A 21,246-nucleotide genomic window follows, 5' to 3' on the forward strand; every position below is an offset into this window, starting at 1 on the left:
AATAAGAGGAAAAAATAACAGGAGGAATAAATCCACAATGAAAGAGAATCAAGGGATGGGGAGCTTTGGGTGCCTTGCCTCTAGTCAAACACTGTCATGCGTTGTCATTCATTGTGATTGTAAAAATCTCCTTATAGTCTTGAGATCATCATTACAATGACGTCTTATAGGATTACAGAGTTAGGATATTAATGACTCGTTTGTGTGTGTGTGCGCAGAGCGAAGTTATAATATCGATGACTAGGCTACAGGGCTATGTGTGTCTGCATGTACAGTTCTACGTGGAGAGGGAAATGAGGTGGACGGAATAATGAGTCGTTAACACAATAATGAGTTTACACAATAATGAGTTGTCAACACAATAATGAGTTGTCAACACAATAGTGTGTTGTCAACAGAATAATCAGTTAACAGAGTAATGCCATGTCTCTGATTAACTACTAGAGAGGATTAAGGGAAGGAACCATTTGGGAGAAACAGGAAGCCTGGGACAAATAACAACGAGAGGGAACGAGGCTTTACATGTCATGTGTAATGAAGGAGACTAAGGGTTGTGTAAGTTTACGCGTCCCAAATGACACCCTATCCCTTACATAGTGCACTACTTTTGACCAAGGCCCATAGGGAATAGGGTGCCATTTGGGATACACACTGTGTCTGCAGGAGTAGATAGTGAAGTTGTCTTGGCATGGGTGGAGAATGAGAGAAGGGGTACATTTGATTCTCATTTCGCAGCACCCCTCAAAGCTAACAGCCGTTGAAAATTGGGAGATAAAGAGGCGTTGTTACAAAATGGCTTTTCAGAAATAGCAAACTGAGGCTTAGGTATTGGAGCTAAATGCTAACGATGAGCGCTGTGAAGAATCCGAGAGAGAACATTGTCTTGAGGCGGTCAATTCTGTTCTCCATTCTGTTTCATGTCTCCAGTGTCTCTTCTTTAATTCTCTCCCTCTCGTCACTCACTCCCTCCCTCTCTCTCTTTCTTTCTTTCTCGCTTTCTCTCTTTCTCCCTCCCTCCCACTCTCTCTCTCTCCCTCTCTCCCTCTCGCTCTCCCTCCCTCTCTCCCTCCCTGCTTAACATTAAGGTTGTTACACAAGAAAATCATAAATGCCAGCGACGTAGATACAATCTCTACATAGATACAATCTTCATTTTAGTCAATTGGAAAATGGTTCCCATTAGGGTGAATGTTGAATACGTTAAATACAGTAGTTATGTAATTATTTTGAAATTGACTTTCTTTGTAATTTTGTATGTGTGTGTGTCCACAGAGCCACCGCCAGAGGACCACCTCCTTCAAAACACACTATGGCCTGAGGTCCAAAAACTGTTAGTGTCCCATGATCATTCAACAGTCCTTTCATGCCATCTTCACACATACACGCACGAACACACTTTCGGTCTCAATGGCTATATTTACACAGGCATCCCAATTCTGATCTTTTTCCACTAATTGGTATTTTGACCAATCGGATCAGCTGTTTTGCCAAATATCAGAATTGGGCTGCATGTGTAAAGGCAGCTAATGTTAGAGTACCACTTTTGCACACACTTCATCAACTACAGAATCAGACTTGTCAGAAAACGTTTCAGCACTGTTTCCTGCTTTCTAGGAATGCACACAAGGCATCTATGATTTCAACCTTTAGTGTGCAGCATCCATTTTCCATGCGACACGATTCCAACGCATTTTGCATATTTATAGACAAATAACAGGTTATGGTTTGTTTCGCCTCCTGTGAGGATTAATGGGTCTGAAAATATTTCTAAACCCCGTTCAGAGCCAGCCAAAGACCTCCCCACCAATCAGAATGCAGATTTCCCCATGAGCCTCTTCTCTGCCCAAGAAAATATATCGCCTCCATTTGTTGCCAATGTTAAATCTATTTACCAGTCAGTCCTGCATTAACATGACATACAGCTGTGACATTTACTGCAAGTACTGCCATTGTGTTTTTGAATAGCACTTTTCTTACTCCCATTTGACAAGGAATGCATTGTATAATTGAACGCGTAATAGCAACATTAAAATTCATGTGCCGTCATATTTTTGATTCTGTGGTAGGGTTTCTATTCTGAGTATATTTCTGAATATGAAATGTTTAGAAGGTTTGGTAGGTTGAGAGGATGAGATGTTTCTGCGCTCTTGTGTGCCCTGCAGTCTGCTGTTCTGGAGTACCGTACGTCACTGTTTAATTCCACAGTCTAGCTCTAGCGTGCTTTACCAGTAAGGTATCATCTGTGTCTTCTTAACCTTTGCAGCCTGTGTGAGTAGAATCTACATAATTCCAGCTAGAAAACCTTCCGCTCTCTGGCTGAGTCCCAAATGGCACCCTAGTCCCTACAGTTGAAGTCGGAAGTTTACATACACTTAGGTGGGAGTCATTAAAACTCGTTTTTCAACAACTCCACAAATTTCTTGTTAACAACCTATAGTTTTGGCAAGTCAGTTGGGACATCTACTTTGTGCATGACACAAGTCATTTTTCCAACAATTGTTTACAGTCAGATTATTTCACTTATAATTCACTGTATCACAATTCCAGTGGGTCAGAAGTTTACATACACTAAGTTGACTGCCTTTAAACAGCTTGGAAAATTCCAGAAAATGGTGTCATGGCTTCAGAAGCTTCTGATAATTTGAGTCAATTGGAGGTATACCTGTGTATGTATTTCAAGGCCTACCTTCAAACTCAGTGCCTCTTGACATCATGGGAACATCAAAAGAAATCAGCCAAGACCTGAGAAGAAAATTGTAGACCTCCACAAGTCTGGTTCATCCTTGGCATCAATTTCCAAATGCCTGAAGGTACCACATTCATCTGTACAAACAACAGTACGCAAGTATAAACACCATGGGACCACGCAGCCGTCATACCGTTCAGGAAGGAGACGTGTTCTGTCTTCTAGAGATTAACGTACTTTGGTGCGAAAAGTACAAATCAATCCCAGAACAACAGCAAAGGACCTTGTGAAGATGCTGAAGGAAACGGGTACAAAAGTATCTATATCCACGGTAAAACAAGTCCTAAATGCCGCTCAGTAAGGAAGAAGCCACTGCTCCAAAACTGCCATTAAAAAGCCAGACTACAGTTTGAAACTGCACATGGGGACAAAGATCATACTTGTTGGAGAAATGTCCTCTGGTCTGATGAAACAAAAATAGAACTGTTTGACCATAATGACCATCGTTATGTTTGGTGGAAAAAGGGGGAGGCTTGCAAGCCGGAGAACACCATCCCAACCGTGAAGCACGGGTGGCAGCATCAAGTTGTGGGGGTGTTTTGCTGCAGGAGGGACTGGTGCACTTCATAAAATAGATGGCATCATGAGGCTGGAAAATTATGTGGATATATTGAAGCAATATCTCAAGACATCAGTCAGGAAGTTAAAGCTTGGTCGCAAATGGGTCTTCCAAATGGACAATGACACCAAGCATACTTCCAAAGTTGTGGGCAGAACTGAAAAAACGTGTGCAAGCAAGGAGGCCAACAAACCTTACTCAGTTACACCAGCTCTGTCAGGAAGAATGGGCCAAAATTCACCCAACTTATTGTGGGAAGCTTGTGGAGGGCCACCCGAAACGTTTGACCAAAGTTAAACAATTTTTAAGCAATGCTACCAAATACTGAAATACTAATTGAGTGTATGTAAACTTCTGACCCACTAGGAATGTGATGAAAAAAATAAAAGCTGAAGTAAATCATTCTCTCTGCTATTATTCAGACATTTCACATTCTTAAAATAAAGTGGTGATCCTAACTGACCTAAGACAAGGAATTTTTACTAGGATTAAATGTCAGGAATTGTATAAAAAAAACAGAGTTTAAATGACTTTGGCTAAGGTGTATGTAAACTTCCCTGTTTACAGCCTGGCAGCTCTGACACCGGAAGCGTGATTCTAAGATGCGCCATTTTAAAGCTTTCAGGAGGATTGTTTGTACTTCAAGTTTGACCACTTGTCCTTTATCACAGTCTTATCTGGTGACTAAGCTCTCATCACTCCTCTTCACTCCCTCCCCTCTGCTCTCTCTCTTTTTCATCTTCTCTCCTTCTCTCTCTCCTTCTCTCTCTCCTTCTCTCTCTCCTTCTCTCTCTCCTTCTCTCTCTCCTCTCTCTCCTTCCCTCTCTCTCCAGGTATGGACTCTCTGTCTGGCGTCTGACAGTCCTTCATGTAAGGTAGTGTCTCTCTCCTTCTCTCTCTCCTTCAGGGGTTCTGGTTCTAACTCCATAAATTGTTTTCTCTCATCTATACTCATTTAATTTCTCTCTCTCATCCTCTCTTTCTGCGGGTCTCTAGGCTCTCCTTCTCTCCCTCTCTCCTTCTCTCTCTCCTTCTCTCCTCCTTCTCTGACGTTGCGGGGTCTACTGTCTCAGACATTTCTCATTTCATTTAAGTCATTTCTCTTATCTTCAAATTGGTGAATTCACCTTCTCATCAGTGGAACAGCCACTTTACAATAGTCTCTAAATCTCTCTCCTTCAGGTGTCTCCTGACTCCTTCCTCTCTCCTTCCAGTTTTCTCTCTCTTCCTTCTCAGTGGTAGGGAGGCGAGCAGGCCAGAGGTGGATCAGTGCCCTCCTTCTCTCTCTCTTCCCCTCACAGCTCTCATGGTCTCTCTTCTTCTGGAAGCCTCTCTCTTGGGAAGGTTGGAACACCAGACGGGCTCTCTGGATGAGTTCTGGCTCTCTCCAGACGGGAGATGACAAGTCTCTAGGACCTCTTCCTCCTTGAACCTCTGATGTTAGTTCCAGGGTCTCCTCCTTCTTCTCTCTCCCGTGATGGCGAGATCTGGAACGGGCTCCTTCCCGGGAGGAAGAGCAGCTCCTCTTGCCGAGGTTCAGCTTGAGGTGGTGATCCGTCATCCTCTCTCCTTCGCCACCTCTCTCTCGTCTGCATAGCAATGATAGGAGAGACCATGTGACAGAGCCAAGTGACTTCTCCTAGCGAGAATCTCTGGGGGACTCCAGTGGTCGCCGAGGAGACAGATTCTCGCCACGCCACCTCCTCTCAATCAAGCGTCCGGAGATCTCTCTGATGGTTCTCCTCTAGAAGGATGAGAGCAGAGGGAGAGAGAGTTCCTGCGGAGCCCTCCTCTCTCAGTTGAATGACTAGTCTTGAAACCTCTCTCATTCTGAGAGAGATCGGGAGAGCTTCTCCTTCTACTGGTCTGACATCGGAGGGATTGAGTGTAGGTTTTTTCTCTCTGCAACTCTCTCTCCTTCTCTCTCTCTACTGACGTTCTCTACCGTCTCTCTCTCCGTAGGCTACTCGGGGTCTACTGTAGGCTACTCTCCTGGGTCTAGGCTACTCTCCTTCTCTAGGCTACTCCTGCGGGGTCTACTCTCTGACCTGCGGGGTCTCTCTCTCCTTCTCGGGGTCTCTGTTCTCTCGTTGCGGGGTCTACTGTAGGCTCTCCTTGGGGTCTCTGTAGGCTCTCCTGCGGGGTCTCTCTACTCCGGGGTCTCTGTAGGCTCTCCTCTACTCTCTCTCTCTACTGACCTGCGGGGTCTACTATAGGCTCTCGTTGTGAGTCTCCTCTGGCTCTCCTTCTCTAGGCTACTGACGTTGCGGGGTCTCTGTAGGCTCTCCTCTCTCTCTCTCCTTCTCTCCTTGGCTCTCTCTCGGGGTCTCCTGTAGGCTACTCTCCGGGGTCTCTAGGCTACTCGTTAGGGGTCTACTAGGCTCTCCTTCTACTGACTCTCTCTGTCTACTGACGTTGTGAGTCTCCTGTTGGCTACTGACGTTGCGGGGTCTACTGTCTCTGCGGGGTCTCCTTAGGCTCTGACTCGAGTCTCCTAGGCTACTGACTCTCTACTTAGGCTCTCTCTCCTGTTGGCTCTGACTTCGGGGTCTCTCTCTCTCTCTCCTCTCTACTGACGCTCGGGGTCTCTCTCTCTCTCCCTCTCTCCAGGCTACTGACATGGCTCTCTTGAGATGTCTCCTAGGCTACTGACGGCGGGGTCTACTGACAGTGTGAGACTGTTGGCTACTGACGCTGCGGGGTGGCTACTGACGCTGCGGGGTCTACTGTAGGCTACATGCGGGGTCTAAGGTAGTAGGCTGACAAGTTGGATGTCAGAATGCCAAGAGTCTCCTCTGGCTACTCTGTGACTGTAGCAACTGAGCAGTCTCCGCTTGACGTTGCGGGGTACTTTATTAGCAGGGGTTGGAACTGGTTCCGGGAACTGTAGGCTAATGTGAGTCTCCTGTTGGCTAAACCTGCGGTACTGTAGGCTAAATTGTTTTAACAAATAAAGGAATCAGAACCGGGAACGAAAGTCATCTATACTGTACCGGAACATTTAATTTAAAAGCTGGGAGCCGTTAATACTGTAGGCTTTTTTAATGTTGCGGGGTCTAAGGCTACTGATGCGGGGTCTACTGTAGGCTACTGACGTTGTGAGTCTCCTGTAGGCTACTGACGTTGCGGGGTCTACTGTAGGCTACTGACGTTGCGGAGTCTCCTGTTGGCTACTGACGTTGCGGGGTCTCCTGTAGGCTACTGACGTTGCGGGGTCTACTGTAGGCTACTGACGTTGTGAGTCTCCTGTTGGCTACTGACGTTGCGGGGTCTACTGTAGGCTACAGACGTTGCGGGGTCTCCTGTAGGCTACTGACGTTGCGGGGTCTACTGTAGGCTACTGACGTTGCGAGTCTCCTGTAGGCTACTGACGTTGCGGGGTCTACTGTAGGCTACAGACGTTGCGGGGGTCTACTGTAGGCTACTGACGCTACTGACGTTGGGTCTACTGTTGGCTACTGACGTTGTGAGTCTCCTGTAGGCTACTGACGTTGCGGGGTCTACTGTAGGCTACTGACTGTTGGTTACTTGCGAGTCTCCTGTTGGCTACTGATGTTGCGTCTCCTGTTGGTCTACCGTAGGCTACTGACGTCTCCTGTAGGCTACTGACGTTGCGAGTCTCCTGTTGGCTACTGACGTTGCGAGTCTCCTGTTGGCTACTGACGTTGCGAGTCTCCTGTTGGCTACTGACGTTGCGAGTCTCCTGTTGGCTACTGACGTTGCGAGTCTCCTGTTGGCTACTGCGTGTCTCCTGTTGGCTACTGACGTTGGTCTCCTGGCTACTGACGTTGCGAGTCTCCTGTTGGCTACTGACGTTGCGAGTCTCCTGTAGGCTACTGACGACGCTACTGATGTCGGGTCTCCTGTTGGCTACTGACGTTGCGAGTCTCCTGTAGGCTACTGACGGGTCTCCTGTAGGCTACTGACGTTGCGAGTCTCCTGGGCTACTGATCTGTAGGCTACTGACGTTGCGAGTCTCCTGTAGGCTACTGACGTTGCGGGTCTACTGTAGGCTACTGACGTTGTGAGTCTCCTGTAGGCTACTGATGTTGCCAGTCTCCTGTTGGCTACTGGCGTTGCGAGTCTCCTGTAGGCTACTGACGTTGCGAGTCTCCTGTAGGCTACTAGTCTCCTGTAGGCTACAGCGTTGCGGGGTCTCCTGTAGGCTACTGACGTTGCGGGGTCTACTGTTGGCTACTGACCTCCTGTTGGCTACTAGTCTCCTGTAGGCTACTGACGTTGCGGGGTCTACTGTAGGCTACTGTTGGTTACTGAACGTTGAGTCTCCTGTTGGTCTGACGAGTCTCCTGTTGGCTACTGACGTTGCGGGGTCTCCTCTAGGCTACTGACGTCTCCTGTAGGGGTCTAGTCTCCTGTAGGCTACTGAGTCTCCGCTACTGAGGAGTCTCCTGTTGGCTACTGATGTTGCGAGTCTCCTGTTGGCTACTGACGTTGCGGAGTCTCCTGTTGGCTACTGACTGTTGGCTACTGCGGGGTCCTGTTGGCTACTGTAGGCTACTGACGTTGTGAGTCTCCTGTAGGCTACAGAGTCTCCGCTGCTGGTCTACTCTTGTAGGCTACTGATGTCGCGAGTCTCCTGTTGGCTACGGACGTGCGAGTCTCCTGTAGGCTACTGACTGTAGGCTACTGACGTTGCGAGTCTCCTGTAGGCTACTGACGTTGCGAGTCTCCTGGGTCTAGTCTCCTGTAGGCTACTGACGTTGCGAGTCTCCTGTTGGTCTACGTTGCGAGTCTCCTGTAGGCTACTGATGTTGCCAGTCTCCTGTTGGCTACTGACGTTGCGAGTCTCCTGTAGGCTACAGACGTTGCGGGGTCTCCTGTAGGCTACTGACGTTGCGGGGTCTACTGTTGGCTACTGACGTTGCGAGTCTCCTGTTGGCTACTGACGTTGCGAGTCTCCTGTAGGCTACTGACGTTGCGGGGTCTACTGTAGGCTACTGATGTTGCGAGTCTCCTGTTGGTCTACTGTAGGCTACTGACGTCTCCTGTTGGCTACTGCGGGGTCTCCTGTAGGCTACTGACGTTGCGAGCGTTGGTCTACTGTAGGCTACTGACGTTGCGAGTCTCCTGTTGGTTACTGAACGTTGCGAGTCTCCTGTTGGTTACTGAACGTTGCGAGTCTCCTGTTGGCTACTGACGTTGCGAGTCTACCGTAGGCTACTGAACGTTGCGAGTCTCCTGTTGGCTACTGACGTTGCGAGTCTACCGTAGGCTACTGACGTTGCGGGGTCTACCGTAGGCTACTGATGTTGCGAGTCTCCTGTTGGCTACTGGCGTTGCGAGTCTCCTGTTGGTTACTGAACGTTGCGAGTCTCCTGTTGGCTACTGACGTTGCGAGTCTACCGTAGGCTACTGACGTTGCGAGTCTCCTGTTGGCTACTGAACGTTGCGAGTCTCCTGTTGGCTACTGACGTTGCGGGGTCTACCGTAGGCTACTGACGTTGAGTCTCCTGTTGGCTACTGACGTTGCGGGGTCTACCGTAGGCTACTGACGTTGCGGGGTCTACCTGTAGGCTACTGACGTTGCGAGTCTCCTGGGGTCTACTGTAGGCTACTGGACGTTGCGAGTCTCCGTTGGCTACTGACGTTGCGGGTCTACTGTAGGCTACTGACGTTGCGAGTCTCCTGTTGGCTACTGACGTTGCGGGGTCTACTGTAGGCTACTGACGTTGCGAGTCTCCTGTTGGCTACTGACGTTGCGAGTCTCCTGTTGGCTACTGACGTTGCGAGTCTCCTGTTGGCTACTGACGTTGCGAGTCTCCTGTTGGCTACTGACGTTGCGAGTCTCCTGTTGGCTACTGACGTTGCGAGTCTCTTGTAGGCTACTGATGTTGCGAGTCTCCTGTTGGCTACTGACGTTGCGAGTCTCCTGTAGGCTACTGACGTTGCGAGTCTCCTGTAGGCTACTGACGTTGCGAGTCTCCTGTAGGCTACTGATGTTGCGAGTCTCCTGTTGGCTACTGACGTTGCGAGTCTCCTGTTAGGCTACTGACGTTGCGAGTCTCCTGTAGGCTACTGAACGTTGCGAGTCTCCTGTAGGCTACTGATGTTGCGAGTCTCCTGTTGGCTACTGAACGTTGCGAGTCTCCTGTTGGCTACTGACGTTGCGAGTCTCCTGTTGGCTACTGACGTTGCGAGTCTCCTGTAGGCTACTGACGTTGCGAGTCTCCTGTAGGCTACTGATGTTGCGAGTCTCCTGTAGGCTACTGACGTTACGAGTCTCCTGTTGGCTACTGACGTTGCGAGTCTCCTGTAGGCTACTGATGTTGCGAGTCTCCTGTTGGCTACTGACGTTGCGAGTCTCCTGTAGGCTACTGATGTTGCGAGTCTCCTGTAGGCTACTGACGTTGCGAATCTCCTGTTGGCTACTGACGTTGCGAGTCTCCTGTAGGCTACTGAATGTTGCGAGTCTCCTGTTGGCTACTGACGTTGCGAGTCTCCTGTTGGCTAGGCTAGTCTCCTGTTGGTTACGAACGTTGCGAGTCTCCTGTTGGCTACTGACGTTGCGAGTCTACCGTAGGCTAGTCTCCTGTTGGCTACTGACGTTGCGAGTCTACCGTAGGCTACTGACGTTGCGGGGTCTACCGTAGGCTACTGATGTTGCGAGTCTCCTGTTGGCTACTGGCGTTGCGAGTCTACCGTTGGCTACTGCGAGTCTCCTGTTGGCTACTGACGTTGCGAGTCTACCGTAGGCTACTGACGTTGCGAGTCTCCTGTTGGTTGCGAGTCTCCTGTTGGCTACTGACGTTGCGAGTCTACCGTAGGCTACTGAACGTTGCGAGTCTCCTGTTGGCTACTGACGTTGCGAGTCTACCGTAGGCTACTGACGTTGCGGGGTCTACCGTAGGCTACTGATGTTGCGAGTCTCCTGTTGGCTACTGGCGTTGCGAGTCTCCTGTTGGTTACGCGTTGCGAGTCTACTGTAGGCTACTGACGTTGCGGGGTCTACTGTAGGCTACTGATGTTGGCTACTGAGTGCGAGTCTCCTGTTGGCGACTGGCGTCTACCGTAGGCTACTGAACGTTGCGAGTCTCCTGTTGGCTACTGACGTTGCGAGTCTCCTGTTGGCTACTGACGTTGCGAGTCTCCTGTTGGTTACTGAACGTTGCAAGTCTCCTGTTGGCTACTGACGTTGCGAGTCTACCGTAGGCTACTGACGTTGTGATCATGATTCAGAAATTGGGGGGATTTTTTTTGTTTTTGAGATGACTGGATTAACTTTATCAATGCTAATTAGGATAGTATACAAAAACGTAAGATGTGTTTTTATTAAAAATTGGTGCTGCTCTACACACACTAGCTAGCTCTGGTCCAACCAATGTTAAGCCAACCCCTGAAATCACAGAGTTATCCTCTCTTCTTCATCTATGGTATTGAATCTACCTACTTCAATTGCCAGAGACAGTATCCCTGTTCTCAACTGAGCGCACAACGATCTTTTTGATTTCTTGTTATTTGACAGTGATATATCAGTTGAAGAGTTTATACCAAAGTTTATCTTGTGTTTGATCATGTTGACATTGCATGATAACTTATTTGTAAATATGTGTTGTAGATCCTCCTCGTTAAATATGTAATTTACTGGTTACAACAGGGTTTCCCAAACTCAGTGCACATTTTGGTTAGGGGTCCCTAACACTATACACTAGCCTATACCCTAACACTATACACTAACCTATACCCTAACACTATACACTATACCCTAACACTATACACTAGCCTATACCCTAACACTATACAGCTGATTCAAATTATCAAAGTTTGATTAGTTATTTGAATCGGCTGTGTAGTGCTAGGGCAAAAACCAATCTGTACTTTACTATTTATATTTTTGACTACTTCAACTTCTCTACATTCCTAAAGAAAATGATGTACTTTTTACTCCATACATTTTCCCTGACATCCAAAAGTACTCGTTACATTTAAAATGCATAGCAGGACAGGAGAATGGTCCAATTCACACACTTATCAAGAGAACATCCCTGGTCACCCCTACTGCTTCTGATCTGGCAGACTCACTAAACAGAGAACATCCCTGGTCACCCCTACTGCCTCTGATCTGGCAGACTCACTAAACAGAGAACATCCCTGGTCACCCCTACTGCCTCTGATCTGGCAGACTCACTAAACGCAGACAGACAGATTGACATGCACACGTTAGCACAGTGCTGGACTTGGTAAAGGTCCGTGTCAGTGTGGGTGGACAGTCAGCTTTTTAATCGGAGCAAAATCAATCTGAAAGTGTCTATTTTTCAGGGAAATAACCTGTTATCTGTCAGGTGAAGTCCATTAGCAGCCATCAGGATCATTCAGATTCCTATCACAACTGGAATGATGTGATTTGATGGCAGTCACCTGACCTGGGTGGTCCCGCAGTCTATGCTGTCACCTACAGGACATATTTGCTGTGGGTTCCAAATTGGCCCACTATCTTTCCTGCTGTCTCGCCTTTAGCCAATACAAACATAGGCCTCTATTTTTTAAGTCACTTCAATAGACTAGACCAGGATTGCTAGTACATCTTTGAGTCAAAGTTTAAAATTAGTCTTTACCGAACACAGAGGGAGGAGAATTGTATACTGTTTGCCCCCTGGTGAGGAATGGAGATAGTATTAGCTAATCTATACAGCACTTGGACAAGCTCGCATTAATGGCTGGAATGGTATGGTATCTAACATAGCATGAATGGTATAGGGTCCTATGATTATCTTGTCAGCTGTGTGTGGGGTCTTCCAACCGCTATTCTTCTCTGGTTCTAGGCCTCTTAGGCTGAGCTAGTGCAGTATGGTCCTCCAACCTCTATTCTTCTCTGGTTCTAGGCCTCTTAGGCTGAGCTAGTTCAGTATGGTCCTCCAACCGCTATTCTTCTCTGGTTCTAGGCCTCTTAGGCTGAGCTAGTTCAGTATGGTCCTCCAACCGCTATTCTTCTCTGGTTCTAGGCCTCTTAGGTTGAGCTAGTTCAGTATGGTCCTCCAACCTCTATTCTTCTCTGGTTCTAGGCCTCTTAGGCTGAGCTAGTTCACTATGGTCCTCCAGCTGCTTCTCTTCTCTGGTTCTAGGCCTCTTAGTCTAAGCTAGTTCACTATGGTCCTCCAGCTGCTTCTCTTCTCTGGCTCTAGGCCTCTTAGGCTGAGCTAGTTCAGTATGGTCCTCCAACCGCTATTCTTCTCTGGTTCTAGGCCTCTTAGGCTGAGCTAGTTCAGTATGGTCCTCCAACCTCTATTCTTCTCTGGTTCTAGGCCTCTTAGGCTGAGCTAGTTCAGTATGGTCCTCCAACCTCTATTCTTCTCTGGTTCTAGGCCTCTTAGGCTGAGCTAGTTCACTATGGTCCTCCAGCTGCTTCTCTTCTCTGGTTCTAGGCCTCATAGGCTAAGCTAGTTCAGTATGGTCCTCCAACCTCTATTCTTCTCTGGTTCTAGGCCTCTTAGGCTAAGCTAGTTCACTATGGTCCTCCAGCTGCTTCTCTTCTCTGGTTCTAGGCCTCTTAGGCTGAGCTAGTTCACTATGGTCCTCCAGCTGCTTCTCTTCTCTGGTTCTAGGCCTCTAAGGCTGAGCATGCGGCCGTGCTGCTCTGGAGCTCCACTTCCTGGCGCCAGCTACAGGCGCTGCCCTGCCACAGCCTCACTGTCACCCAGATGGCCTTCTCTCCCAATGGACTGTTCCTATTGGCCGTGTCCCGGGACAGGACCTGGTCGCTATGGAAACGGGACGACCCCGCCGCTACGACTACAAACACAGGTGAGCTGAGGGTTCCTGTCTGTCTGCTTTACTGGTATTATGCTTTTTCTTTTAATAGTATTTTCTTCCTGCTTTTGAAGTTAGTTTGGTTTTATGTCAGGTGTTTTAAGCAGCCAAGAGCTAGTTTAGTTTGAGTTTAGTCCTGTTTTACTAGCCTAGGGATAGTTTGGAGCCATAAAACCAATGTCTCAAATCCCCATTTAAACCCAGTCAGGTAAATCACCAGTGACACAGCCCTAATCGGTGAAGCAACTGTTTTTCTTTTCCTATTTCCTGTGGCGGGTTCCTTGGTGGGTTCCCCGGCGAACTGGCAGTCTGTTCCAGTTGAGCCCTGAATTACTCACGGTCTCACACATGCCCGCACACGTGCAGACACACTCTCTCTCTCTCCCTTAACCAGTCTAGACATGCCAATCGAGGGGCTGGAATCACAGTACAGGACGGCCCAGCCGGCCAGTAAAGACAGGGATGGAGAGTGGCTGTAGCTGTAGGTAGAGAGAAGACAGGCCTCCCTAAGCTCCGACAGCACGTGTGTGCGTGTAGGGAAGGGAAAGGGGGATATCTAGTCAGTTGTACAACTGAATGCATTCAACTGAAATGTGTCTTCCACATTTAACCCCCTCTGAATCAGAGAGGTGTGAGGAGATGCCTAAATCGACATCCACGTCATCTGCACCTGGGGAACAGTGGGTTAACTGCCTTGCTCAGGGTCAGAAAGACAGATTTTTATTATTATATATTTATTTTTTACCTTGTGTGTGTGTGAGTGTGTGTGTGTGTGTACACTGCTACTAGCATGGGTCTATCTGGAGAACGGCTGATACAGGCAGAATAGTTATTAGTAATCAAATGGAAGTCAAAACTCTTTCTTTAACCATAGATCACATTTGTTTCCCCCAAATACTGTGACAACTATTGAGTGGAATGTGCTTTGTGGCTTGTCACAATTTTTGTATTTATTATTTGTTTTGACACTAGTGTTCCATTTGTAAATGCTAATTTGCGTGGTATAACACAGAAAGAAACCATGCCAAGCATCACACAGTTCTTCTCCCTAAAGTCCAATTCCCCTCAGAGTTTCACTTAATTGTGTTTTGACCCCCCCCCTACACACACACACACACACACACACACACACACACATGCTGAGTTCGCACACAAGAAACATGCCTATACAAACTGTGGGACTAGAAACATGCCTATACAAACTGTGAGACTAGAAACATGCCTATACAAACTGAGACTAGAAACATGCCTATACAAACTGTGGGACTAGAAACATGCCTATACAAACTGTGAGACTAGAAACATGCCTATACAAACTGTGACTAGAAACATGCCTATACAAACTGTGAGACTAGAAACATGCCTATACAAACTGAGACTAGAAACATGCCTATACAAACTGAGACTAGAAACATGCCTATACAAACTGTGAGACTAGAAACATGCCTATACAAACTGAGAGACTAGAAACATGCCTATACAAACTGAGAGACTAGAAACATGCCTATACAAACTGTGGGACTAGAAACATGCCTATACAAACTGTGAGACTAGAAACATGCCTATACAAACTGTGGGACTAGAAACATGCCTATACAAACTGTGGGACTAGAAACATGCCTATACAAACTGTGGGACTAGAAACATGCCTATACAAACTGTGGGACTAGAAACATGCCTATACAAACTGTGAGACTAGAAACATGCCTATACAAACTGTGAGACTAGAAACATGCCTATACAAACTGAGAGACTAGAAACATGCCTATACAAACTGTGGGACTAGAAACATGCCTATACAAACTGTGGGACTAGAAACATGCCTATACAAACTGAGAGACTAGAAACATGCCTATACAAACTGAGAGACTAGAAACATGCCTATACAAACTGTGGGACTAGAAACATGCCTATACAAACTGTGAGACTAGAAACATGCCTATACAAACTGAGAGACTAGAAACATGCCTATACAAACTGTGGGACTAGAAACATGCCTATACAAACTGTGGGACTAGAAACATGCCTATACAAACTGTGAGACTAGAAACATGCCTATACAAACTGTGGGACTAGAAACATGCCTATACAAACTGTGGGACTAGAAACATGCCTATACAAACTGTGGGACTAGAAACATGCCTATACAAACTGAGAGACTAGAAACATGCCTATACAAACTGTGGGACTAGAAACATGCCTATACAAACTGTGAGACTAGAAACATGCCTATACAAACTGTGAGACTAGAAACATGCCTATACAAACTGTGAGACTAGAAACATGCCTATACAAACTGTGAGACTAGAAACATGCCTATACAAACTGAGAGACTAGAAACATGCCTATACAAACTGAGACTAGAAACATGCCTATACAAACTGAGACTAGAAACATGCCTATACAAACTGTGGGACTAGAAACATGCCTATACAAACTGTGGGACTAGAAACATGCCTATACAAACTGAGAGACTAGAAACATGCCTATACAAACTGTGGGACTAGAAACATGCCTATACAAACTGTGAGACTAGAAACATGCCTATACAAACTGAGAGACTAGAAACATGCCTATACAAACTGTGAGACTAGAAACATGCCTATACAAACTGTGAGACTAGAAACATGCCTATACAAACTGAGAGACTAGAAACATGCCTATACAAACTGTGGGACTAGAAACATGCCTATACAAACTGAGACTAGAAACATGCCTATACAAACTGAGACTAGAAACATGCCTATACAAACTGAGACTAGAAACATGCCTATACAAACTGTGAGACTAGAAACATGCCTATACAAACTGTGGGACTAGAAACATGCCTATACAAACTGAGACTAGAAACATGCCTATACAAACTGTGAGACTAGAAACATGCCTATACAAACTGTGAGACTAGAAACATGCCTATACAAACTGAGACTAGAAACATGCCTATACAAACTGAGACTAGAAACATGCCTATACAAACTGAGACTAGAAACATGCCTATACAAACTGAGACTAGAAACATGCCTATACAAACTGAGACTAGAAACATGCCTATACAACCTGTGGGACTAGAAACATGCCTATACAAACTGTGAGACTAGAAACATGCCTATACAAACTGTGAGACTAGAAACATGCCTATACAAACTGAGACTAGAAACATGCCTATACAAACTGAGACTAGAAACATGCCTATACAAACTGAGACTAGAAACATGCCTATACAAACTGAGACTAGAAACATGCCTATACAAACTGTGGGACTAGAAACATGCCTATACAAACTGTGAGACTAGAAACATGCCTATACAAACTGTGAGACTAGAAACATGCCTATACAAACTGTGAGACTAGAAACATGCCTATACAAACTGAGAGACTAGAAACATGCCTATACAAACTGTGGGACTAGAAACATGCCTATACAAACTGAGACTAGAAACATGCCTATACAAACTGTGGGACTAGAAACATGCCTAAACAAACTGTGGGACTAGAAACATGCCTAAACAAACTGAGAGACTAGAAACATGCCTATACAAACTGTGGGACTAGAAACATGCCTATACAAACTGTGAGACTAGAAACATGCCTATACAAACTGTGAGACTAGAAACATGCCTATACAAACTGTGAGACTAGAAACATGCCTATACAAACTGTGAGACTAGAAACATGCCTATACAAACTGAGAGACTAGAAACATGCCTATACAAACTGTGGGACTAGAAACATGCCTATACAAACTGAGACTAGAAACATGCCTATACAAACTGTGAGACTAGAAACATGCCTATACAAACTGAGACTAGAAACATGCCTATACAAACTGTGGGACTAGAAACATGCCTATACAAACTGTGAGACTAGAAACATGCCTATACAAACTGAGACTAGAAACATGCCTATACAAACTGTGAGACTAGAAACATGCCTATACAAACTGTGAGACTAGAAACATGCCTATACAAACTGAGACTAGAAACATGCCTATACAAACTGAGACTAGAAACATGCCTATACAAACTGAGACTAGAAACATGCCTATACAAACTGTGAGACTAGAAACAAGCCTATACAAACTGAGACTAGAAACATGCCTATACAACCTGTGGGACTAGAAACATGCCTATACAAACTGTGAGACTAGAAACATGCCTATACAAACTGAGACTAGAAACATGCCTATACAAACTGAGACTAGAAACATGCCTATACAAACTGTGAGACTAGAAACATGCCTATACAAACTGTGGGACTAGAAACATGCCTATACAAACTGAGACTAGAAACATGCCTATACAAACTGTGAGACTAGAAACACGCCTATACAAACTGTGGGACTAGAAACACGCCTATACAAACTGTGGGACTAGAAACACGCCTATACAAACTGTGAGACTAGAAACATGCCTATACAAACTGTGGGACTAGAAACATGCCTATACAAACTGTGAGACTAGAAACATGCCTATACAAACTGAGACTAGAAACATGCCTATACAAACTGTGAGACTAGAAACATGCCTATACAAACTGTGAGACTAGAAACATGCCTATACAAACTGAGACTAGAAACATGCCTATACAAACTGAGACTAGAAACATGCCTATACAAACTGAGACTAGAAACATGCCTATACAAACTGTGAGACTAGAAACATGCCTATACAAACTGAGAGACTAGAAACATGCCTATACAAACTGTGGGACTAGAAACATGCCTATACAACCTGTGGGACTAGAAACATGCCTATACAAACTGTGAGACTAGAAACATGCCTATACAAACTGAGACTAGAAACATGCCTATACAAACTGTGAGACTAGAAACATGCCTATACAAACTGAGACTAGAAACATGCCTATACAAACTGTGAGACTAGAAACATGCCTATACAAACTGAGACTAGAAACATGCCTATACAAACTGAGACTAGAAACATGCCTATACAAACTGAGACTAGAAACATGCCTATACAACCTGTGGGACTAGAAACATGCCTATACAAACTGTGAGACTAGAAACATGCCTATACAAACTGTGAGACTAGAAATATGCCTATACAAACTGTGAGACTAGAAACATGCCTATACAAACTGAGACTAGAAACATGCCTATACAAACTGAGACTAGAAACATGCCTATACAACCTGTGGGACTAGAAACATGCCTATACAAACTGTGGGACTAGAAACATGCCTATACAAACTGAGACTAGAAACATGCCTATACAAACTGTGGGACTAGAAACATGCCTATACAAACTGTGGGACTAGAAACATGCCTATACAAACTGGGACTAGAAACATGCCTATACAAACTGAGACTAGAAACATGCCTATACAAACTGTGGGACTAGAAACATGCCTATACAAACTGTGGGACTAGAAACATGCCTATACAAACTGTGGGACTAGAAACATGCCTATACAAACTGTGAGACTAGAAACATGCCTATACAAACTGTGAGACTAGAAACATGCCTATACAAACTGAGAGACTAGAAACATGCCTATACAAACTGTGGGACTAGAAACATGCCTATACAAACTGAGACTAGAAACATGCCTATACAAACTGAGACTAGAAACATGCCTATACAAACTGTGGGACTAGAAACATGCCTATACAAACTGTGAGACTAGAAACATGCCTATACAAACTGTGGGACTAGAAACATGCCTATACAAACTGTGGGACTAGAAACATGCCTAAACAAACTGAGAGACTAGAAACATGCCTATACAAACTGTGGGACTAGAAACATGCCTATACAAACTGAGACTAGAAACATGCCTATACAAACTGTGGGACTAGAAACATGCCTATACAAACTGTGGGACTAGAAACATGCCTATACAAACTGAGACTAGAAACATGCCTATACAAACTGTGGGACTAGAAACATGCCTATACAAACTGAGACTAGAAACATGCCTATACAAACTGTGGGACTAGAAACATGCCTATACAAACTGTGAGACTAGAAACATGCCTATACAAACTGTGGGACTAGAAACATGCCTATACAAACTGAGAGACTAGAAACATGCCTATACAAACTGAGAGACTAGAAACATGCCTATACAAACTGTGGGACTAGAAACATGCCTATACAAACTGTGGGACTAGAAACATGCCTATACAAACTCTGAGACTAGAAACATGCCGATACAAACTGTGAGACTAGAAACATGCCTATACAAACTGTGGGACTAGAAACATGCCTTTACAAACTGGGACTAGAAACATGCCTATACAAACTGAGACTAGAAACATGCCTATACAAACTGAGACTAGAAACATGCCTATACAAACTGAGACTAGAAACATGCCTATACAAACTGAGACTAGAAACATGCCTATACAAACTGAGACTAGAAACATGCCTATACAAACTGAGACTAGAAACATGCCTATACAAACTGTGGGACTAGAAACATGCCTATACAAACTGTGGGACTAGAAACATGCCTATACAAACTGTGGGACTAGAAACATGCCTATACAAACTGTGGGACTAGAAACATGCCTATACAAACTGTGGGACTAGAAACATGCCTATACAAACTGTGGGACTAGAAACATGCCTATACAAACTGTGGGACTAGAAACATGCCTATACAAACTGAGAGACTAGAAACATGCCTATACAAACTGTGGGACTAGAAACATGCCTATACAAACTGTGGGACTAGAAACATGCCTATACAAACTGTGGGACTAGAAACATGCCTATACAAACTGTGGGACTAGAAACATGCCTATACAAACTGTGGGACTAGACACATGTGTGAAACAACAGTGTCTCTCTAGAGGCTGCTGGAACTATACAGACAGCAGTGTGTCTCTTGGGGCTGCTGGAACTACACAGACAGCAGTGTGTCTCTAGGGGCTGCTGGAACTACACAGACAGCAGTGTGTCTCTATGTCTCTCTAGGGGCTGGGCTGACATCAATGTCTCTGGAACTACACAGACATCAATGTCTCTCTAGGGCTGCTGGAACTACACAGACATCAATGTCTCTCTTGGGGCTGCTGGAACTACACAGACATCAATGTCTCTCTAGGGGCTGCTGGAACTACACAGACATCAATGTCTCTCTTGGGGCTGCTGGAACTACACAGACATCAATGTCTCTCTAGGGGCTGCTGGAACTACACAGACATCAATGTCTCTCTAGAGGCTGCTGGAACTACACAGACATCAATGTCTCTCTAGAGGCTGCTGGAACTACACAGACATCAATGTCTCTCTAGAGGCTGCTGGAACTACACAGACATCAATGTCTCTCTAGGGGCTGCTGGAACTACACAGACATCAATGTGGAACTACACAGACATCAATGTCTCTCTAGAGGCTGCTGGAACTACACAGACATCAATGTCTCTCTAGGGGCTGCTGGAACTACACAGACATCAATGTCTCTCTAGAGGCTGCTGGAACTACACAGACATCAATGTCTCTCTTGGGGCTGCTGGAACTACACAGACAGCAGTGTGTCTCTAGAGGCTGCTGGAATGACACAGAACAGTGCATCACAACCAACATTAATGACAGACATCATAGAGAGGAGGAACTGAGGCTTTGGGTTTATTTTTGTGTCAGTGGAGAGATTCATTGTTACCACTGAGCAGTTATGTACTGTTTTAGAACGTTTTGTGGTTCAATACTAATGCAAGGTAGATGGGTATTTATTGTGCCTGTGTGTGTCTCCCCCATCCAGAGCCCCATTTCTCCCTGTACACATGTACCAGGAAGGACACGGCCGTACACACGCGCATCATATGGTCATGTGACTGGAGCGCCGACAACAAGTACTTTGTGACGTCAAGTCGAGACAAGAAGGTAATTATTCTACACCAGCAAGACCTTAGTGTTGCTAGTAAGAGGTAGCTTGTATTCTCCGGACTTCAACGTCTATTCACTTCGGTCTGAGCGTGTGTTCACAAAGTTTCTCAGAGAAGGAGCACTGATCAAGGATCAGTTTTGTCGTTTAAATGGTGATGAAGAAGAGGGTGGGTGGGGTCCGATCCTAGAGCAGAACTTCTACTCTGAGAACCTTTTTGAAACAGGCCCTGGTCCACAGCTTAAGAGTCCTTTGATGTCAATGCAAGACTGGTATGAAACATAATGATGTGCTAATCTCAAACCAGCATCAGCCTTCAAATGTT

At 45.6% G+C, this 21,246-nt stretch overlaps 1 protein-coding gene across 1 annotated transcript in view; it reads left to right on the forward strand.

Annotated features, from left to right (window-relative positions):
• The window catches only part of LOC135553269 (elongator complex protein 2-like), a 65,838-nt gene that overhangs the window by 27,705 nt on the left and 16,887 nt on the right, over window positions 1-21,246 (forward strand). Inside the window, 3 exon segments of the mRNA XM_064985442.1 lie at window positions 1,273-1,451; window positions 12,866-13,064; window positions 20,799-20,920. Coding sequence (XP_064841514.1) covers window positions 1,273-1,451; window positions 12,866-13,064; window positions 20,799-20,920 — 500 coding nt within the window.

Source organism: Oncorhynchus masou, chromosome 13 (assembly GCF_036934945.1).
Source record: "Oncorhynchus masou masou isolate Uvic2021 chromosome 13, UVic_Omas_1.1, whole genome shotgun sequence".
In the NCBI taxonomy this organism is placed as follows: domain Eukaryota; kingdom Metazoa; phylum Chordata; class Actinopteri; order Salmoniformes; family Salmonidae; genus Oncorhynchus; species Oncorhynchus masou.